Source organism: Nelumbo nucifera, chromosome 7, assembly GCF_055504915.1.
Source record: "Nelumbo nucifera cultivar China Antique chromosome 7, China Antique-T2T, whole genome shotgun sequence".
Taxonomy (NCBI): domain Eukaryota; kingdom Viridiplantae; phylum Streptophyta; class Magnoliopsida; order Proteales; family Nelumbonaceae; genus Nelumbo; species Nelumbo nucifera.
Genome location: NC_142655.1, coordinates 46,250,598 through 46,272,776, shown reverse-complemented (window position 1 = coordinate 46,272,776; position 22,179 = coordinate 46,250,598). Strand labels below are relative to the sequence as shown.

Sequence of the window (22,179 nt, the reverse complement as noted above, 5' to 3'; positions counted from 1 at the left end):
AAGAGGAAATTGAAAGATGCTTTGTGGATCACTTTAAGTCAATCCTAGCATCCTTTGATGAAAATGTGGCAGAATTGGGAGATTTACAGTGGGACAGAGTGCCAGAATCCGAAGTTGACCTCCTAGAAAGAGCCTTCACTATTGAGGAGATACATGAAGCAATATTCTCGATGGATAGATCTAAAGCACCGGGGCTGGATGGATTTTCAATGGCTTTCTATTAGGATTGTTAGGAAATTTTGAATGATGAATTAATGGATGTATTTGTAGAGTTCTGTCAAGAAGGAAAATTATTGCTTGGAGCAAATGCAACTTTTGTTGCTTTAGTGCCAAAAAAGGAGTCAAAACCCCTAAGGACTACAGACCGATAAGTCTTGTGGGTAGCTTGTATAAAATCATTGCTAAAGTCCTGGCTGGTAGGTTGAAGACTGTATTGCCCTATATTATCTCTTAGAACCAAGGAGCTTTTGTAGAGGGGAGACAAATTGTGGATCAAATTTTAGTGGCAAATGAGTGTGTGGCAGCTAAGAGAAAACAAGGTGACAAAGGTTTGATTTGTAAATTGGACCTTGAAAAAGCTTATGATATGGTGGATTGGTCCTTCATGTTGAATTTAATGGAAAAGATGGGGCTAGGTGAAAGATGGAGGATGTGCATTAAAGAATGTATTAGCTTAGCACATTTTTCTATTCTGATGAATGGGGTAGAAAAGGATTTCTTCTAGGCTAAAAGAGGACTAAGACAGGGTGACCCCTTATCTCCATTCTTATTCACCTTTGTGGCTGAGGTTTTTAGTAGACAAATCACCAAAGCTAATCAAGAAAACCAGTTTAAAGGTTGGAGGATGGGTAGATCAGAAGTGATGGTGTCTCATTTGCAATTTGTTGATGACATAATGAAAGCTGTGATGAAGGCAGTTTAAGGAATCTGAAAAGATTGGTGGATGAATTTCAGCAGGCCTCCAAATTGAAAGTCAATTGGGGAAAAAGCTGTGTAGTCGGAATCAACATTGAAAGGAGGGATATCCAAGCCATGGCAAATCTGCTAGGTTGTGAAGTGAAAAATTGGCCTCTGGAATACTTAGGAATGCCCTTGGGTGGGAATCCGAAAGCTGAAAGTTTCTGGAAACCGGTGGTAGAGAGGTTCATGAAGAAGTTGGCAATGTGGAAGAGAAATTATATTTCCTTGGGGGGAAGAATCACCTTGATAAAATCAACCCTTGCAAACCTTCCCATTTATTTCCTTTCCACCTTTAAGATCCCGGCGAAAGTAGCTAGGAAATTGGAGAAGATTATGAGGGACTTTTTGTGGAAGCCAGGTGAAGAAAAGAAAGATCATTTAGTGAAATGGGAGCAAGTTTGTTACCCTAAGGACCAGGGTGGATTAGGAATAGGGAACCTAATAATGAGAAACAAGGCCCTCCTAGGAAAATGGCTATGGAGATTCCCTTGTGAGGAAGAAAGGTTGTGGCACAGGGTCATTAAAAGCTTACATGGTGATGCAGATAATGGCTGGGATGCAAAATTAGCCCCCAATGCAGCTCCATCCTCTCCTTGGAAGGCAATCTTTGAGGTATATCCAACTTTTCTTCAATTTATCAGGTTTGGTGTTGGTTGTGTCAACAAAGTTTTATTCTGGGAAGACCTTTGGGTTGGGTATGTGCCTCTTATGTTCAATTTCTTAGACCTCTACTCTTTATCAAACTATAAAAACAAACCTGTTGCTAGGTTTGGTGTGCTTTCAAAATCAGGGACTCTTGGGATTTTTTCTTTAGAAGAGGGTTGAGGGAAAATGAGTGTGAGTCTCTAGTGCTGTTGATTTCAACACTTGAGAGGGTCTACTTGGACCTGTAGCTGATTGTAGAGTGTGGTCTCCAACTTCTGATGGTTTATTTTCTTGTGCATCTTTCTTTGGTTTTTTTTTTTGATGAATAATAATAAGTTTATTGATTCAGAAGAAAATTAGAGTGAGTTCATACATCATCCCAACGAGAGGCGCGAGCTGCATCTCCTCCTTGAAACTTACAAGTAAACTAGGAAAGAAAAACAAGAATCACAACTGAGCCCAAAATTATTCTTCCCTATTTACCCCTTGCTTAGCTAACACATCTGACAAGGTATTTGCTGATCTCCCCACCCACTGTACAGTGACCAACATATTCCTTGTCAACCAACTAAATTTCTTCATTTCATTCTTGTATCGCCACATAGCCTCTTCAGAATTTTTCAACCAACCCACCACCACTTTGGAATCCCCCTCGATTATTAGGTGTTGTACCCCCAACTGGTTTGCAAATTGGACCCCTTGTACAACAGCTAAAAGTTCTGCCCTGATGAAATTCCCAATTCCCAAAGGACCTGAGTAGAGCAACAAAATCTCTCCCTTCTCATTTCTCAAAGCACCCCCCACTCCGGATGATCCTAGATTACCCATGCTGCTTCCATCAAAGTTCCACTTAATTGAGCCTTCGGGTGGAGGAGACCAGCTTGTAATTGATTTGGCCTTTAAAGATGAACACCTTGCTATTGCTGACCAATTTCTCCAAATGTCATTAAAGGAGAATTGATGAAAGATTTTCAAGGTCTTCAGCCAATGTATTGCCTTGTTTAATACACAGTCTTTCAAATCTTGGCTGTTCCTTTCCTAATCTTGAAAAATTCTGAGATTCCTTTCTTCCCAAAGAGTCCAAGTCAAGGCAGCACGAGCACATCTCCACATAATTCTCTCTATTTTTGTAGGCCAATAAAAGGTAGAATGGTTGAAGAGCATGTGAACTTCTGCTGGTAGACTCCAACTACCCCCAAACAACGAAAGTAGCCAAGCCCAAAGGTCTATAGAAAAGGGACAAGATACTAATAGATGGTAACAATCCTCACCGTGAGCTCTACAGAGGATACACCAATTAGGAGAAATACAGAGAAAAGGTCTTCTCTTTTGTAGGTTGTCTAAAGTGTTTACTTTCCCATGGAAAACTTCCCAACAAAAAGCCATAATTTTTGGGGGAACTGGCCTACACCAAATTTCTTTTGACGGAAAGGGTTGGTGAGTAGAAAGTTGAGAGATGGACTTGAAAAAAGAAGCACAAGTGAAGGTTCCATTGTGTCTAGGAGTCCAAACCCTCTTATCTGGCTTGGAGGGATCCAAACAAACCTGATTAAGACACCCAAGCAAAACAGAAAGAGACTCAATTTCAGCATCCCTAAGTCCTCTACGAAACCCAAAATCCCAAGTAGGATCTAAGGGTGTTCCCAAAGGTGAGACAAATTTTGAGACCACCTCTTTTTTGTACAAAGAAATAGAAAAAAGCGAAGGGAACAAATCCTTTAATAGTGAGTCTTTTACCCAAATATCCTCCCAAAAAAGGATAGAGTTGCCAGAACAAACATCATACCTGATAAAATTGAGGAATTGAGGAAGGGTGTTGTGAATAGCCTTCCAAGGTGCTGCTAGGTTAGCTTGCCTCGATACACCAGCATCCCATCCATTCTCTGACCTCCCATGAATGCTTCCCACCACCTCATGCCACAATCTCTCTCTTTCCAAAGGCCATCTCCACAACCATTTCCCTAACAGAGCTTGATTCTTTCTAGTTACCCTCCCAATTCCCAAACCCCCCTCTTCTTTACTTCTGCACATAATTTCCCAATTAACCAAGTGATCCTTTTTCTCTTGTCCCGGCTCCCATAAGAAGTCTCTCATCAACTTCTCCAGCTTCCTAGCTTCCCTAACTGGTATCCTAAAGACAGAAAAATAATAGGTAGGTAAGTTAGCCAAGGTAGCTCTTATTAGGGTAATTCTTCCTCCTAAAGAGATATAGTTCCTCTTCCATGAGACTAATCTCTTCTCAAACTTTTCTAACATTGGGGTCCAAAATCTACTCTCCCTAGGATTTGCCCCTAAAGGAAGCCCTAAATATGACATAGGCCAAGCAGAGGTGGAACACTCAAGACACTCCGCAATAGCCTCGACCTCCCCTACCTCCAAATTTATACCTGCTATGCAACTCTTTTCTAGATTTATTCTCAAATTAGACACTTTCAAATCCTTTTATTAGCTCCTTTAGGTTTGCTACCTTTTCACCAAGACCTCCTTCACAAAAAATCATTAGGTCATCTGCAAACTGAAGGTGGGTGACGGGGACTTGGTGTCTCCCTATTCTCCAACCCCAAATGGCATCTTCGCTGTCAGCCTTAGTAATGATCCTACTATCACATCAGCTACTAAGGTAAAAAGGAAGGGTGAAAGTGGATCCCCTTGCTTGACACCCCTGCAAGCTGGAAAAAAGTCCCTCACCGTACCATTTACCAGAATAGAGTAGTGACAAGTACTGATACACTCAAAGATCCAACTACACCACTTGTCCCCAAATCCACCATTTCGCATAACCTCTAATAGAAACTCCCAGTCCACCAAATCATAGGCCTTTTCAAGATCCAATTTACAAATGAATCCTTTCCTACTAGACCTTTTCATTTCCTCCACACACTCATTCGCAATTAAGATCTGATCTGTTATTTGTCGCCCTTGAATGAAAGCCCCCTGAGTTTCACTAATGATGGTAGGGAGGACTATTTTGATCCTCAATGAGAGCACTTTAGCCAGAATTTTATAGATGCTTGTCACTAGACTAATAGGCCTATAATCTTTTGGGTGGTTGGCATCATTCTTCTTAGGTATCAAGGCCAAAAAGGTGGCATTAATTCTAGGGCTTATAGTGTGATTGTCTGCAAATTCCTTAAAGACTTTAGCTAGATCCTCTTTCAACACCTCCCAACAGTCTTGATAAAAACCCATTGTAAAGCCATCTGGACCTGGAGCCTTGGATCTATCCATTAGGGAGACAACTTTCTTAATCTCTTCTTCCTCGAAATCCCTTTCTAGCTACCTTGCCACTTCTTCATCAATTCTTGGCCAATCCACCCTTTCCATGACTGTTCTCTCACTCAAAGGCCTTCTATAAATCGATTTGAAGTGGTCCACAAATTTTTCGGCTATGTCATCCTGGTTGGTAATCACCTCCTTTCCTATCTCTAGCTTGGTCACAAAATTCTTTTTTCGTCTCCCATTTGCCAAATTATGGAAGAATCTAGTGTTCCCATCGCCTTCCTTAATCCACTTGTGTCTAGATTTTTGTCTCCAACTGATTTCTTCCCTCAATAACACTTCTTCCAACTCCTTTTTTAATTGTCTTCTTAACACTCTGTCTTCCTCGGTCAGCCCATTGTGAGATTCCTTTACATCCAAATTCTCTATTCGAGAGATTAGGCCCAATTTTTGCTCCTCAATTCTACCAAACGGATCTCTATTCCACTCTTTTATTTTGGCTCTCATCCTTTTTAATTTCTTATGGAACTTGATCCCCTTCCATCTTACCCCCTCTCCTCCTCACCCCACCACTCCTTCACTTTTTTCACAAAATCTGGATGGGTAAGCCACATATTTTCGAATCTAAAAGGTTTGGGTCCTATAGGAAAAGACTCAGTTCCTATTTGGATAGGACAGTGATCAGAGGTGACCTGGGTAATGCCCTAGCAACCAAGTTTTCCAAACTATTCTCCCAGGCAAGGTTAAAAAGGAATCTATCCAACTTCGAGCACAAAGGGGTTTCCTGAAGGTTGGACCAAGTGTAACTGGCTTGCAACAGAGGTATTTCCTTCAGTTCACAATCTTCAATAAAACCATTAAATTTCCTCATGCTTGTTGAGATTACCTGTTGGGGATTACTGGTTTCATCAGAGAATCTAATGACGTTAAAATCCCCACCCAGGCACCAAGGACCATCCCATAGCCCCTTGATTGCATATAGTTCCTCCCACATCTCATTCCTCTCTCTATAGGAATTAGGGCCATAAACATTGGTTAAGACCCATACACACCCATTTTCTACATTCTTGCACTTAATGGAAACTGAGAATCTGCCTATCAATTCTTCCACTACTTCCACCGCATCCTCCCTCCACAGTTTTACAATCCCCTCCGAGGCTCTCCAAGAAGGAGACGAGCTCCAACCTAAACCTCTAGCTCTCCAAAAACTCCTCACCCATCTCCCATCTAATTCCATCAGTTTGGATTCTTGTAACAACACAATATCAGGTTTTTCCCTTCGGAGTAGGTCTTTGATTGCCCTTCTCTTCCTTGCACTCCCTAACCCTCTTACATTCCAGCTAATAGTTTTCATCGATACAAAATAGCAAAGGAACCCAATAAGAGGCCATATTCTCCTCATTTTAGGCCCTTCCTCCTTTCCCCTCTACCACTGAATTCTAAATCCCCCTCAATGTCTGAAATTAGCCTTTCCACTTCAGATCTTTTTTTCTTATTTGTTCCTCTTTTCCCCCCTTTCCCATTTTCTCCATCCTTTCCAGCCAATGTTTGAGAAAGAGTTTTACCCTTCTCACACTTATTTTGGCTACAACATCTTTCTACGAGTCCTTCCTTTTTATTTTCTTCCTCCATTATTGTACAGATCAACTCCCAAATTCTATCTACCTTCCCCTTACTACTTCCTTCCAACACCCTCTCTCCTCCTTCCACTATCACCCTCTCTCTTGCATCAGAAACTCCTGGATGGGAAGCTGGGATATCTGTTATAGGCATAGCAAACAAGTCAGTACCTAAAACAGAATTGACACCCATACCTGATAGAACGGGGGTAGGACTAGAATCACTGGAAATGACTTGCTGACAGGCGGCAAATGGTTTTAAAGCCTTTCCCCTTTTTGGACAAGGTTGTGAAGTAAACATGGTGAAAGAATCACTTCCTGACGACCTACCCACTTGGAAAACCTTTCTCTGTGTTTTCAACACTGGAATACCCGCATCCATCCTCACGGCCGATTCTTGTCCCTCTCCACCAACATCCTGTAATTCATTAGACTCAGGGTCAGCTCCCTCGACGAAGGGAGGAGTTTTCACAGCTTTAGAACCAATTTCTTCACCATTCCTAGTCTTCCCGCAACCTGCCTCTTCAGTCTCTTCCTCTAAAAACAACAACTCTGTATGCAAACTTTCTGTTTCAAGAAGATCATTGTTTCTTTTCGGAGACAAACTTCCCAGACTTGGTGTTTCGTCTCTATCAGAATCGTCATTGCTGTTTTGTTCACTTAACCAATCTTCAAGCCCTGTTCTGTTCTCATCACTAGGCTTCAGGTATCTCGGGTTGCGCCTATCTGGTGAGAGACGGTTCGCCAGGTTGGATGGGACCCACTGTAGAGAGCCTCGAGACTGCGAGTCTTGAAACTTTTTTGCGCCTGATCTGTTCGGTCGAGAGGAAGGGTTCGGGGTTGAAGAAGATAGACGCTTTATCTCGTCTATCAGCTCATCCCTCCTCCCAGTCACATGCTTACTTAACGTGTCCCTCGGCCCATCTGTCTTATAATGGGCCTTGGGCTCAAGACTATAGGAGCCCAACTTTAAGTCCTTTACTTGAGAAGCCTTCTCCAGCCCACCATAAAAGGGATCCACTCGATTGGGCCCTTCTTTTCGTCCCACATGACCACTTAAAGAGTCACGCCCCCCTGTTTTAATGGTTGAACCAGCAACCTTCCCTGTCTGAAATTGCTGGTTCAGCCTTCTCCCTTTCGACACTAGAAGTTTTTTGTCTTTTTCCCCTGACACCACCTGCGCAAAGGATCTGCCATTTTTCATAACCTCTTCTTGCTTTCTCCAGGTTTGACCTTCCAACTGCCCCAAAGCTTTTTGGCTTCCCAGAATTTGTTGGCCCTTTTTAGTGAAACATCCCTTCCCATTTGAATTACCCAATCTCACAAGTCCACGTAGTGCTTCTTCTTCCTCCTTCTCCCTTCCTACCAAATGAGCCTCCTTCCACAGCCCTGCTTCAATGGAGGAAGCTAACCACACAGAGACAAAGCTCCCCTCTGTTCGTACCTCTACCTTTCGTGGAATTTCTTCTGGCTTCACACCACTTAGCAGGATTGCTACTGAATAGAGATCGCCCCAGAAAGCACCTTTCAAGATTCCTCCACACAACACAGCTATAGACTCTGCTATTTCTTGTTTCCATAGATGGACTGGCAAGCCTATTACACGCACCACCACACCATCTTCAACAAAAAAATCCTTGGAGTTGGATGTTGGATTCCATTTGAAGACTGTGAATGATCCAAACTCAGCCTGAACATTGATAGCTAATATTTCCAAATCATTCTCTAATGGATCTAGGATGGCTTTACAGTTATTGAAGGGGGTTACTATGAAAACACTCTTCAACTTCAACCTGGTTGCCAGTAAGTCAGCTACCCTCCTCCAATCATTAACCTTTTCCTTGGCTTGTATCACAAACTTACTATCCCACTCCTCTCTCTCTAGACCTCCCACCATTCTGCAATGGCCTTTTGTTTTTGCCATGACCACTGGCCCTTGTTGTACCCTGCTGTTACTGAGATAAGCCTTCTCCTCCCTTATGGGGGCTTTTTTCTCATTTGCTACTCTTTGAGCTAAGAACTCTTTGAGCAACCCGTCAACTTCCCCCCAGCCTTGGTTCTGTTTTCCTGCTGGTAGACACACCAGTTGCCTTTGTCCCTTACCAAAAAATTCAGCCAAAGCTATTAAGAACCCCTTTCTATTCCTCTTACATTCAACAACATATCTTCTCCCTTCTAGTGTACTAAAATCCTGCCAGTTTATCTGCTTACCTTTTGAACAGGCTCCAGCTATGAACTTTCTTAGCCACGCGATCACTTTTAATCCTTCCAGCAATATTGTACCCTTTTTCGCTTCCCTTACCTTCAGGCTTACCTTCCCCTTGATTCTCATCTCTTTGAACAGGAGATTTTTTTGCTTCTATCTTCAAGGATCTCCTCCACTGACCTGCCTGCACGAACTCCATCCCCTCCATTTTCCCTCAGTTCCTCAGTTCAGGAACGACAAAGGTCTTCCCTGTTTGCCCCTGCTTGGCTTACCAAAGTTTGTCCTTTTCATCACCTTCTGACTTCCTATTCAAATTAGTTTTCTTTACCCCACTGATACCACCCTTAGCCACCAGAGCAACCTGTTCCCCTCTGGAGGATTTATAGCATTCCTCCTACTCTCTTCAGATTGCACAAGTGCATGAGCCTCATAGAGTTGTCCTTCAAAAATCCATGGACTGTCATAGTCTGAAGCATGTCCAACATGGACACTTCATCCATTCAGAGAGCCCATGCAAAATTGTCTCCCTACCAATTGGAGGTGGTTTGCTCATTCATATTAACCCTATGGGGGTGAACTTCCCAGTGAGAGAAATTTGGACTAAGCCGATCCCTCCAAAAGTACAAGCTTTTTGTTGGGAAGTGTTCCTGGGAAAGGTAAACACTTGTGATGTGCTACAGAAAAGGAGGCCAAACAATTGCCTCTCTCCTCATGTGTGTGTCCTTTGTTTGGGATGTGGTGAAACTCTAACCCACTTACTATTATCCTGCTCTTTTACTTCTGGTATTTGGAATGTTGTTGTTTGTTCTCTCTTTGGATGCAGATGGGCTCCCCCATAGGATGTGGTAAGTCTATTCAGCCCCTCTTTCCTGTGTCAATGGAAGAAAAGGGGAAAATGTATATGGAAGGCAGTGAGAGCAGCTACAATATGGACTATTTGGGAGGAAAGAAACCTAAGAATCTTTTCAGGAAAAAGAAAAACAGTGGAGGAAGTTATTGAAGCCATAAAAATCAGAACTGCACATTCGTAGTCACCGCTCTGTTCAGATCCTTCTACCTTTATGTGGCCAAGAAAAAGGGGAAGATTGATGTGGAGATGCACTAGGGCTGCTGTCTTATGGTCGATTTGGGAAGAAAGAAATCTCAGAATTTTTAAAGATGAAGAGAAAAGTGCTGAGATTGTGCTTGAATATGTGCTGATGAAAGTGGTGCTCTGGGTAAAAACGGTGAATTTGTTCTCTGAATTTGCTGTTGATGATCTACTCAGAAACTGGAGGATGATTGCAGGGGCCTCCTCATCCAAGAAGAAACTGGTGAAGCAGTGGGATCCTCAAACACCTGAATTCTTCAAGTTGAGTGTTGACGGGAGCAGTATTAAGCAATCCAGGCCCTTCCGGAATAGGAGGGATGCTAAGAAATAATAGGGGAGAAATATTGGGCCTGTTCTTGGGATCAATTGGGGAAGGAAACTCCACAAGAGCTGAGCTGGAGGCAATTCTGTATGGGTTACAAAAAGCAAGGGAGTTAAGAATTCAGAAATTAATAATTGAAGGGGACTCTAAAGTGATCCTAAGCTGGCTGAGAGGAGAGGAAAAGAGCCCTTGGTGGTTCAGAAATGAAATTAAAAAATTCAGAAGGCTGTCAAAAGATATGCAAACTCTAATCTGGTGGGTTCCAAGATCGGCAAACAGTTTAGCATATCAATTTGCAAAGCAAGGGGTTAGAAGAGATCAGATTTTCTGGGCTTGGTTGTAATACTAATAGGTTTTTTCTGGGGTTGTCTCTTTGGTACTCTCCATTTTTCAAATGGCAGCCGAGGCTGCTCTCCATTGTAAAAGAAGAAGAAGAAGAAGAAGAAGAAGAAGATAGCAATGTTTGTGTTGATTAAACCCTAACAAATAAGAAAATAATAAAAAGAAATTAGTTTATAAACACAAAAAATGAATATTTTTCTTTAATAATGTCTTTTTTATAATTATAATCTCAAAAAAAATAACATTATAAAAGTATTTATTACACAATATGCAAAATTGCTTGGCGACTAGGTGAGGCGAGCCTCCAAGGGCACCTTGTTGCCTAGGCGTCGCCTTGACAACTAAAGAGGCCAATGAAACCCAAGGGTTTGCTCGAAAAGAAGAAAAAGAAACCTACCTTAGAGAAGCCTTTAGGAGTTAAGGTGTACTCAAGGAAAGGAAAAGGTAAGGATAAAGGCAGGAAAAGGAAAATGAGTGAAGTGGAGAAGTTATTTAGTGAGATAGATTATGATAGGAAAGGGAACAAAAGGAGGGGTAGAAGAGTGGAAGGCTGTTAGCTAAGGTATTAAAGATAGGGCTCAAAGTTTGACAATGGTATGAAGATCTTAAGCTGGAAAGCGAGAGGCCTAGGTAGTGTGAAGAAGAGAAGGATGGTAAGAGAAGTTCTTAGAAAGGAGAAGTCGGATGTGTTGTTGTTGCAAGAGACAAAACTTCAGGCTGGGTCTTTGCACCATCTTGGGGAGCATCTAAAGGTATTGTCATGGTTTGGAAGAGCGAGGAGGTGGAGGAACTAATAGGGTAGTTCTCGATATCAATCAAATTCAGAGGTTTGACTGATGGTAAGATGTGGGCTTTGACAAATTCCATGGCCCAAATTCCTATAGAGATAGGATTCACTTATGGGAAGAACTAAGTGCAGTTAAGGGTTTGTGGGAGGGACCTTGGTGCTTGGGTGGTGATTTCAATGTAATATGATTTTTGACAGAGTCTAATAATCCAAGTTAGAGAATCACTACAAGCATGAGCAGGTTTAATGAGTTTGTAGACTCATTTGAATTGAAGGAGCTCCTACTACTACAAGCTGAATTTACTTGGTCGAATTTTCATGAATCCCTGATCTTCTTTAAGCTAGACATTTCTCTTTTTTGTGTATTGGGAAGTTTTGTGAGAGGACTTAACATCTCAAGCCTTGACAAGAATTACCTCGGATCATTGTCCTATTTGCTAGCTCAAGGAACTTTAATTGGTGGCCCCTCTCCATCATAGTTCATGGTCACCCAGGCGCCTAGTTAATCTGTAGATTTCTATACTTCGACCTAAACTATTTTATAAGTTTAGGAACTAGGAAGGGAGTAGGTTTGGCTGTTAAAAATAATAAGTGGCTGAGTTGCTGTAACTGCTCAAAAAAATGGGGCAGAGCCCCTGTTTTCTCAACCGCACTGCTGCAGAAATATATATACCTGATATCTGTAGCCCCTATTTTTTCGAAGAATCGCCCCTGTTTTTTTCGAAGAAAAAAAGAATTGAAGCTGGGAAGAAGAAGAAGGGAGGAGAATAGGGGCAAAGCCCCTGTTTTTTCGAAAAAAAAAGCATTGAATCTGGACTGGAGGAGTATAGGGGCGGAGCCCCTGTTTTTTAGAAAAAGAAAAGCACTGAAGCTGGATTTAGGTGCCTGCCTAAGTCTTTGGGTGGTCGCCTAGAATACAAAACTATAGGCATTTGGGCGAGGCAAAACTGGAAAACAGCCTAGTCGCCTAGGCGTTGCCTTGACAACTATGCTCTCCATTTAGATCCGAAAACATGTGGTTGGAAGGTCCCACCTTTGTGGAGAAGGTAAATTGTTGGTGGCAAGAAGTAGGTTGTAGAGGTTTGAAGAAAGGGGTTAGCTTCTTGAGGTGACTAAAGGGTTTAAAGGAGAAAATAAAAGCTTGGAACAAGGATCTTTTTGGCAAAGCGGAGGAGGTTAAGGAGAAAGTTACTTTAAGGATTGAGGAGTTGAATAAGAGTGGAGAGGAAAGAGAGGAAAGGTGGAGGTTGAAGCGTGATTTGGAAGAATTGCTTAGGAAGGAAGAGATATCTTGGAGGCAGAAACCCAGATGTAAGCGGCTCTTAGAAGGGAAGGCCATGAGGTAACCGGGGAGGAGGAAATCGTTAAGATTTTTGTAGAAACATTTTTAAGAGCATCTTTTTATGTCAAGGAGAGAGGAGTCTTGTTTTTCCAGACATTCAGTGGGAGAGAGTTCCAGAAGCTATAGTGACAACTTTGGACAATGTCTTTACCCTTGAAGAAATTAGAGAGGTTGTCTTTTCAATGGAAAGATCTAAAGCCCCAGGACCGGATGGATTTTCCTTAGCCTTTTATCAGGAGTGTTGGATCAAAGGGGATTTGTTGGAAGTCTTCAATGAGTTCTATTTGGAAGGGGAAATCTCTCAAGGAATCATTGTCCTAATCCCCAAGGAGGAGGCAAAAGCACCAAAAGATTTTAGACCAATAAGCCTAGTGGGAAGTCTTTATAAAATCATAGCAAAAGTTTAAGCAAAGAGGCTGAAGAAAGTCTTACCACTGGTAATCTCACAACATGAAGGAGCCTTTGTCAAAGGGAGACAGATTATAGACCATATTTTGGTGGCAAATGAATGTGTAGTAGAGAAGAGGAGGAGAGGGGAGGGTTGATGTGCAAATTGGATTTGGAGAAGGCCTATGATTTTGTGGATTGGTCTTTTCTCTTAGATATAATGGAGAAAGTTGGCTCGGGGGAGCAATGGAGGATGTGGATGAAGGGCTGGTTAAGTCAGTTCAATATTCAATATTAATTAATGGTGTGGCTAGAGATTATTTCCCGGCAAAAGAGGCCTGAGACAAGGGGACCCTCTATCTCCCTTCCTATTCACCCTAATTGTTGATGTTTTAAGTAGGATGATTTTGAAGGCTGATCGAAGTAATCTATTTAGAGGTTGGAGGGTAGGAAGACTGGAGGTGGCAGTCACATGCTTGCAATTTGCAGATGACATCATTTTATTTTGCAAGGGACACAATCAAGAGAATATGGGAAGCTACGAGAACTGATTAGTTCCTTTGAATTTGTCTCCAATTTGAAGATAACTAGGGAAAGAGTTGTATAATAGGGATAAATTTTGATGAAGTATGAGATAGATAGCTGAGATTTTGGGGTGTGAGGTTAAACACTGGTCGTTGGAGTATTTAAGGCTACCATTGGGAGGTAACCCAAAACTTGATGCCTTTTGAAAGCCAGTAGTAGAAAGGTTCACAAAGAAGCTGGTGCTTGTGGAAGAGGAACTACCTTTCTCTAGGTGGGAGAATAACACTGATTAGAGTTACCTTAGCCAACCTACTAGTCTACTTTCCACCTTTAGAATTCTAGCTAGGCTAGTAAGACAACTAGAGAAATTTATGAGGGATTTTCTTTGAGAGCCAGGGGATGAAAAAAGGGATCATCTAGTAAAGTGGGAACAAGTTAGCAAAACAAAGGAGAAAGGAGGTCTAGGGCTAGGGAATCTAATGTACAAGAACACTTCTCTGTAGGAAAGTGGCTTTGGAGTTTGGAGGTTTCCTTTGGAAGAAGACAAGTTGTGGCACAAAGTTATTGAAAGCATTCATAGGCTAATGAACAATGGCTGGGAGGCAAAGGTCGTTTCTCCCTTAAATTTGAGCTCTCCATGGAAAGCAATTCATGAAGTATACTCAACCTTTATTAATTTCATTAGGTTTGATGTAGATCCGGGTCTAGGGTACTCTTTTGGTAGACCTTTGGTTGGCTGAAACTCCTTTTTGTTCTCTCTTCCCTGATCTTTACTTAGTGTTTGATTACAAGTCACAACCTATCTCAAACTTTGTCACTTTTTCTCATTCTGGTTTGAGTTGGGACTTTGGTTTTAGAAGGGGGTTGAGGGATATTGAGTGCGGGACACTTGTACATTTTGTATAGGTGACATGCGTGTTATCATTCTTAGGTCCTAGAGGACGATGTGCCAACAATGAGTTGCTAACTTCCTTATGTTGAGAAGTGATAAAAAAGCTGCAATGACTTTGTCCAATATTCCACTCTCACCATATAGTCTCAATTAGCGCAGCCCTAGTGCATCTTCATAAAAATTTTCCCTTTTCTTAGATGGTGAAAAGGGTAGAAGAAGCCTTTGCCTAGTTGGTGGTGCATGATAGTATTCTCACTTATGATCACCTGAAGTCTAGGGGATTGCATCTGGTCAGGAGGAAGAAACAGTCCTTCACTTGTTCTTCTCATGTAGTGTAGCAAGCTTCATTTGGAAGTTCTCCTTTCTATTTGGAGTGAGTGTCTTCCAACCAATGTTTCCAGCAGAGATCTCCAAATGGCTAAAACTCCAGATGCAGCAAGAAAGCTAGGATTCTCTGGAGCTGTGTGCCTTTTGCAGTTTGTTGGTATCTGGAAGAAGAGAAACAGAAGGGTTTTTGAGAACAGGTCAAAAAGCATTGAATGTCTGGTAGCAGCAGTGAGAAATCTGATTTCAGACTGGGTCCTTAGACTTCCAGAATTTGATCAAGTATTCAAAGCTGATTTGTTGGAAAGATTCTGGAATACCCTTGATTTACAGCCTTGTAATGAAGACTCTTTTTCAGTTTGATTTCTAGTGTATATTTGGTGTGTCAACTTGACAACCAATGGTGTTGAGATGTAATTCCTTTTTTCAATTTAATGAAATTTCTTTTTGATCCTTCAAAAAAAAAGGCAACCCAAGTCTAATGGAAGATTTCAGCTGCACCCAAACATTGAGAACGAAAAATACCTAATACCACACAATTTAATAGAATTGGTAAATGAACTGTAGTTTCACAACTAGCTTTGCAAATATTGCACATTTGTGGAGAAAGATACCAATTAGCCCCCCCCACCAGATGCTTTGAAGTATTAATTTTCACATGAAAACCTCCCACAAATTGTCCTGATCTTTGGTGTGATTGGCTCTATAGCTAGGGCTCATCAATTTTCTTATCAATAAGAGCTGTTATGATTCTTGTTGAAAAAAAATTGTCATATTGGGTACATATCATTGGTTGATGCTGATACACTAGACATGTAAGGTATTTGTGTTTCATGGTTGGGGTGAGGTTATCTTCATGCTGTAATTTTCTTGTAAAACCACAGTTAAGTCAATCTTTTTTCATGAATTCCATCATTTGTGGTGGTTTTTTGGACACATCTATCTGTTAATTTTTCTCAGTTCTACCTGAACAAGTCTATGTGAGATTTTGCAAATCAGATCTACTCTACATTAACCATATATTTCTTGTTGAATTTCAGTTTTATTTCACATTGCGTGATGATCTTGACTATCTCGATGGTAAACACACTGTGAGTTTTGTTCCTATGATGTTTGCTTTATAGGCTTTGGATTCATATTTCTTCCTGATCAACAAAATATGGAAGGAAAACATTTATTTCCATTGGCATAGGTATTTGGAGAGGTTGCTGAAGGATTGGAAACCTTGACAAGGATAAATGAAGCATATGTGGATGAGAAGGGACGACCATATAAAAATATCCGGTCATTCTTTACAGATAGCTTATTTTGTTTCACTTGTATACTTCCATTCTTCTGATGCATCTATCCATGATTAGAGAAGATCATCATCATTGTTGTTGTTGTTACTGTTATTATTACAATCAACTTAATGACTCATGGTTCCTTTAATGTAATAGAATAAAACATACCTATATACTGGATGATCCTTTTGATGATCCTCCCCAACTAGCAGAGTTGATTCCTGAGGCTTCTCCAGAAGGAAAACCACGGGATGAGGTAATTTCTATTCCTAGCTTTTTTTTTTCATTGTGATCAATGGCCAAATTTTGAATGTGTTGCTTATTTTTTTTGATGAATGATAATAAATTTATTAATTCAGAAGCAGATTTATAGTGAGATCATACAATATCCCAGGGAGAGGCGCGAGTTGCAGCCCCTCCTTGAATCTTACAAGTAAACTAGGAAAGAAAAGCAAGAATCACAACTGAGCCCAAAACAATTCTTCCCTATTTATCCCTTGCTTAGCTAACACATCTGACAAAGTATTTGCTGATCTCCCCACCCACTGTACAGTGACCAACATATTCCTTGTTAACCAACTAAATTTCTTCATTTCATTCTTGTAACGCCACATAGCCTCTTCAGGATTTTTCAACCAACCCACCACCACTTTGGAATCCCCCTCGATTATTAGGTGTTGTACCCCCAACTGGTTTGCAAATTGGACCCCTTGTACAACAGCTAAAAGTTCTGCCCTGATGGAGTCCCCAATTCCCAAGGGACCTGAGTAGAGCAACAAAATCTCTCCCTTCTCATTTCTCAAAGCACCTCCATTTCGGATAATCTTGGATTACCCATGGTACTTCCATCAAAGTTCAACTTCAGTGAGCCTTCGGATGGAGGAGACCAGCTTGTAATTGATTTGTCATTTAGGGATGAACACACTCGCTACTACTGATCAATTTCTCCAAAGGTCATTAAAGGAGAATTGATGAAAGATTTCCAAGGTCTTCAACCAAGGTATTGTCCTATTTAACACATAGTCTTTCAATTCCTGACTGCTCCTTTCTTTTTCTTGAAAAATTCTAATATTCCTTTCATCCCTAAGTCCTCTACGAAACCCAAAATCCCAAGTACGATCTAAGGGTGTTCCCAAAGGTGAGACAAATTTTGAGACCACCTCTTTTTTGTACAAAGAAACATAAAATAGCAAAGGGAATGAATCCTTTAAAGGTGTGTCTCCTACCCAAATATCCTCCCAAAAATGAACAGTGTTGCCAGAACAAACTTCATACCTGATAAAATTGAGAAATTGAGGAAGGGTGTTGTGAATGGCCTTCCAAGGTGCTGCTAGGTTAGCTTGCCTTGATACACCAGCATCCCATCCATTCTCCGACCTCCCATGAATGCTTCCCACCACCTCATGCCACAATCTCTCTCTTTCCAATGGCCATCGCCACAACCATTTCCCTAATAGAGCTTGATTTTTTCTAGTTACCCTCCTAAGTCCCAAACCCCCCTCTTCTTTACTTCTGCACACAATTTCCCAATTAACCAAGTGATCTTTTTTTTCTTGTCCCGGCTCCCATAAGAAATCTCTCATTAACTTCTCCAGTTTCCTAGCTTCCCTAATTGGTATCCTAAATACAGACAAAAAATAGGTAGGTAAGTTAGCCAAGGTAGCTCTTATTAGGGTAATTCTCCCTCCTAAAGAGACATAGTTCCTCTTCCATGAGGCTAATCTCTTCTCAAACTTTTCTATCACTGGGGTCCAAAATCTACTCTCCCTAGGATTTGCCCCTAAAGGAAGCCCTAAATATGACATAGGCCAAGCAGAGGTGGAACACTCAAGACACTCTGCAATATCCTCGACCTCCCCTACCTCCAAATTTATACCCGCTATGCAACTCTTTTCCAAATTTATTCTCAAATTAGAAATACTTTCAAATCCTTTGATTAGCTCCTTTAGGTTTGCTACCTTTTCGCTAAAGCCTCCTTCACAAAAGATCATTAGGTCATCTGCAAACTGAAGGTGGGTGACGGGGACTTGGTGTCTCCTTATTCTCCAACCCCTAATGGCATCTTCACTGTCAGCCTTAGTAATGATCCTACTAATCACATCAGCTACTAAGGTAAAAAGGAAGGGTGAAAGTGGATCCCCTTGCCTGACACCCCTGCAAACTGGAAAAAAGCCCCTCACCGTACCATTTACCAGAATAGAGTAGTGACAAGTACTGATACTCCCAAAGATCCAACTACACCACTTGTCCCCAAATCTACCATTTCGCATAACCTCTAATAGAAACTCCCAGTCCACCAAATCATAGGCCTTTTCAAGATCCAATTTACAAATGAATCCTTTCCTACTAGACCTTTTCATTTCCTCCACACACTCATTCGCAATTAAGATCTGATCTGTTATTTGTCGCCCTTGAATGAAAGCCCCCTGAGTTTCACTAATGATAGAAGGGAGGACTGTTTTGATCCTCAACGAGAGCACTTTAGCCAGAATTTTATAGATGCTTGTCACCAGACTAATAGGCCTATAATCTTTTGGGTGGATGGCATCATTCTTCTTAGGTATCAAGGCCAAAAAGGTGGCATTAATTCTAGGGCTTATAATGTGATTGTCTGCAAATTCCTTAAGGACTTCAAATAAGTCCTCTTTCAACACCTCCCAACAGTCTTGATAAAAACCCATTGTAAAGCCATCTGGACCTGGAACCTTGGATCTATCCATTAGAAAGACATCTTTCTTAATCTCTTCTTCCTCGAAATCCCTTTCTAGCCACCTTGCCACTCCGTCATCAATTCTTGGCCATTCCACCTCTTCCATGACTGCTCTCTCATTCAAAGGTGTTCTATAAATCGATTTGAAGTGGTCCACAAATATTTTGGCTATATCATCCTGGTTGGTAATCACCTCCTCTCCTATCTCTAGCTTGGTCACAAGATTCTTTCTTCGTCTCCCATTTGCCAAATCATGGAAAAATCTAGTGTTCCCATCGCCTTCCTTAATCCACTTGTGTCGAGATTTTTGTCTCCAACTGATTTCTTCCCTCAGTAAGACCTCTTCCAAATCCTTTTTCAATTGTCTCCTTAACACTCTGTCCTCCTCGGTCAACCCATTTTGAGATCCCTTTACATCCAAGTTCTCTATTTGAGAGATTAGGCACAATTTTTGCTCCTCAATTCTACCAAAATGATCTCTATTCCACTCTTTTATTTTGGCTCTCAACCTTTTTAATTTCTTATGAAACTTGATCCCCTTCCATCTTACCCCCCTCTCCTCCTCACCCCACCATTCCTTCACTTTTTTCACAAAATATGGATGGGTAAGTCACATATTTTCGAATCTAAAAGGTTTGGGTCCTATAGTAAAAAACTCAGTTCCTATTTGGATAGGACAGTGATCGGAGGTGACCCTAGGTAACGCTCTAGCAAGCAAGTTTTCCAAACTATTCTCTCAGGCAAGGTTAAATAAGAACCTGTCCAACTTCGAACACAAAGGGGTTTTTTGAAGGTTGGACCAAGTGTAACTGGCTTGTAGTAGAGGTATTTCCTTCAATTCACATTCTTTAATAAAACCATTAAATTTCCTCATGCTTGTTGTAATTACTTGTTGGGGATTACTGGTTTCATCAGAGAATCTAATGACATTAAAATTCCCGCCCAGGCACCAAGGGCCATCCCATAGCCCCTTGATTGCATATAGTTCCTCCCACATCTCATTCCTCTCTCTATAGGAAATAGGGCCATAAACATTGGTTAAGACCCATACACACCCATCCTCTACATTCTTACACTTAATGGAAACTGAGAATCTGCCTATCAATTCTTCCACTACTTCCACCACATCCTCCCTCCACAGTGTTACGATCCCCCCCGAGGCTCCCCAAGAAGGAGACGAGCTCCAACCTAAACCTCTAGACCTCCAAAAACTCCTCACCCATCTCCCATCTAATTCCATCATTTTGGATTCTTGTAACAACACAATATCGGGTTTTTTCCATCGGAGTAGGTCTTTGATCACCCTTCTCTTTCTTGCACTCCCTAACCCTCTTACATTCCAGCTAATAATTTTCATCGAGACAAAATAGCAAAAAACCCATGAAAAGGCCATAATCTCCTCATTTTAGGCCCTTCCTCCTATCCCCTCTTCCACTAAATTCTAAATCTCCCTCAATGTCTAAGATTAGCCTTTCCACTTCAGATCTTTTTTTCTTCTTTGTTCCTTTTTTCTCCCCCTTCCAAATACAACAATCATCCTCTTTCTTTTCTCCATCCTTTCCAGCCAATGTCTGAGGAAGATTTTACCCTGCTCACACTTATTTTGGCTACAACAACTCTCTAAGAATCCTTCCTTTTTTTTTAGTTCCTCTATCATTGTACAGATCAACTCCCAAATTTCGTCTGCCTCCCCCTTACTACTTCCTTCCATCACCCTCTCTCTTCCTTCCACTATCACCCTCTCTCTTGCATCAGAACCTCTTGGATGGGAAGCTGGAATATCTGTTACCGGCATGGCACACAAGTCAGTACCTAAAAAAGAATTGACACCCATACCTGGTAGGACCGGGGTAGGGCTAAAATCACTGGAATTGAGTTGTTGACAGGCGACAAATGGTTTAAGGCATTTCCCATTTTTGGACAAAGTTGTGAAGTAGACATAGTGAAAGAATCACTTCCTGACGACCTACCCACTTGGAAATCCTTTCTGTGTGTTTTCGACACTGGAATACCCACATCCATCCTCACGGCCGAATCTTGCCCCTCTCCACCAACATTCTGTAATTCATTAGACTCGGGGTCAGCTCCCTCGACGAAGGGAAGAGGAGTTTTCACAGCTTTAGGACCATTTTCTTTGCCATTTCTAGTGTTCCCGCCACCTGCCTCTTCAATCTCTTTCTCTAAAAACAAGAACTCTGTATGCAAACTTTCTATTTCAAGTAAATCATTGTTGCTTTTCGGAGACAGACTTCCCAAACTTAAAGTTTCGTCTCTATCAGAATCGTCACTGCTGTTTTGTTCACTCAACCAATCTTCAAACCCTGTTTTGTTCAAATCACTAGGCTTCAGGTATCTCAGGTTGCACCTATCTGTTGAGAGACGGTTCGCCAGGTTGGATGGGACCCACTGTAGAGAGCCTCGAGACTGAGAGTCTTGAGATTTTGCGCCTGAACTATTCGACCGAAAGGAGGGATTCGGTGTAGAAGAAGATAGACGCTTAATCTCCTCTATCAGCTCATCCCTCCTCCCAGTCACGTTCTACTTAAAGGGTCCCTTGGCCCATTTGTCTTGTAACGGGCCTTGGGCTCAAAACTTGTAATATAAGAACCCAACTTTAAAGCCTTTACTTGAGTTGCCTTCTCCGACCCACCAAAAAAGGGATCCACTCGACTAGGCCCATTTTCTAAGTCTTTTCCTCCCACGTGACCTCTTAACAAATCACGCCTCTCTGTTTTAATGGTCGAACCAGCAACCCTCCCTGTTTGAGGTTGCTGGTTCAGCCCTCTCCCTTTAGACACTGGTATATTTTTGTCTATTTCCCCTGACACCACCTGCGCAAAAGATCTGCCATTTGTCATAGCCTTTTCTTGCTTTCTACAGGTTTGACCTTCCATCTGCCCCAAAGCTTTTTGGCTTCCCAGAATTTGTTGGCCCTTTTTAGTGAAACATTCCTTCCCATTTGAATTAACCAATTTCACAAGTCCACGTAATGCTTCTTCTTCCTCCTTCTCCCCTCCTACCATACAAGCCTCCTTCCACAGCCCTGCTTCAATGGAGGATGCTAGCCACACAGAGACAAAACTCCCCTCTGTTCGTACCTCTACCTTTCGTGGAATGTCTTCTGGCTTCACACCACTTAGTAGGATTGCTACTGAATAAAGATCACCCCAGAAAGCTCCTTTCAAGATTCCTCCACACAATACTGCTATAGACTCTGCTACTTCTTGTTAACACAGATGAAATGGCAAGCCTATTACATGCACCACCACACCATCTTCGACAAATAAATCCTTGGAGTTGGATGTTGGATTCCATTTAAAGACTGTGAATGATCCGAAATTTTGCTCACCATTACTGTGCTTTTGTATAATTTTCACCATGCCTTTCTTCCTTTCCTCATCCAAATGGACGAGAACTGTTTAAATTAAGAAAATGGAGCAATGACAAGTCAAAAATAAATCCAAAAACTGCCCAGAAGATATAGGATGAGAGAGTGCGAAGAAGAGAAGTAGAAGAACTAGGGCTG

The 22,179-nt window shown here is 41.6% G+C and overlaps 1 protein-coding gene across 2 annotated transcripts in view; it reads left to right on the top strand.

Annotated features, from left to right (window-relative positions):
- CYP59 (cyclophilin 59) overlaps positions 1 to 22,179 on the top strand; it is a 92,900-nt gene that overhangs the window by 8,497 nt on the left and 62,224 nt on the right. For both annotated transcript variants that reach the window (XM_010275805.3, XM_010275806.3), the window contains exons 5-7: positions 15,701 to 15,751; positions 15,853 to 15,944; positions 16,100 to 16,199. In XM_010275805.3, the coding sequence (XP_010274107.1) occupies positions 15,701 to 15,751; positions 15,853 to 15,944; positions 16,100 to 16,199 (243 nt within the window). The remainder of the gene's footprint in view (positions 1 to 15,700; positions 15,752 to 15,852; positions 15,945 to 16,099; positions 16,200 to 22,179) is intronic.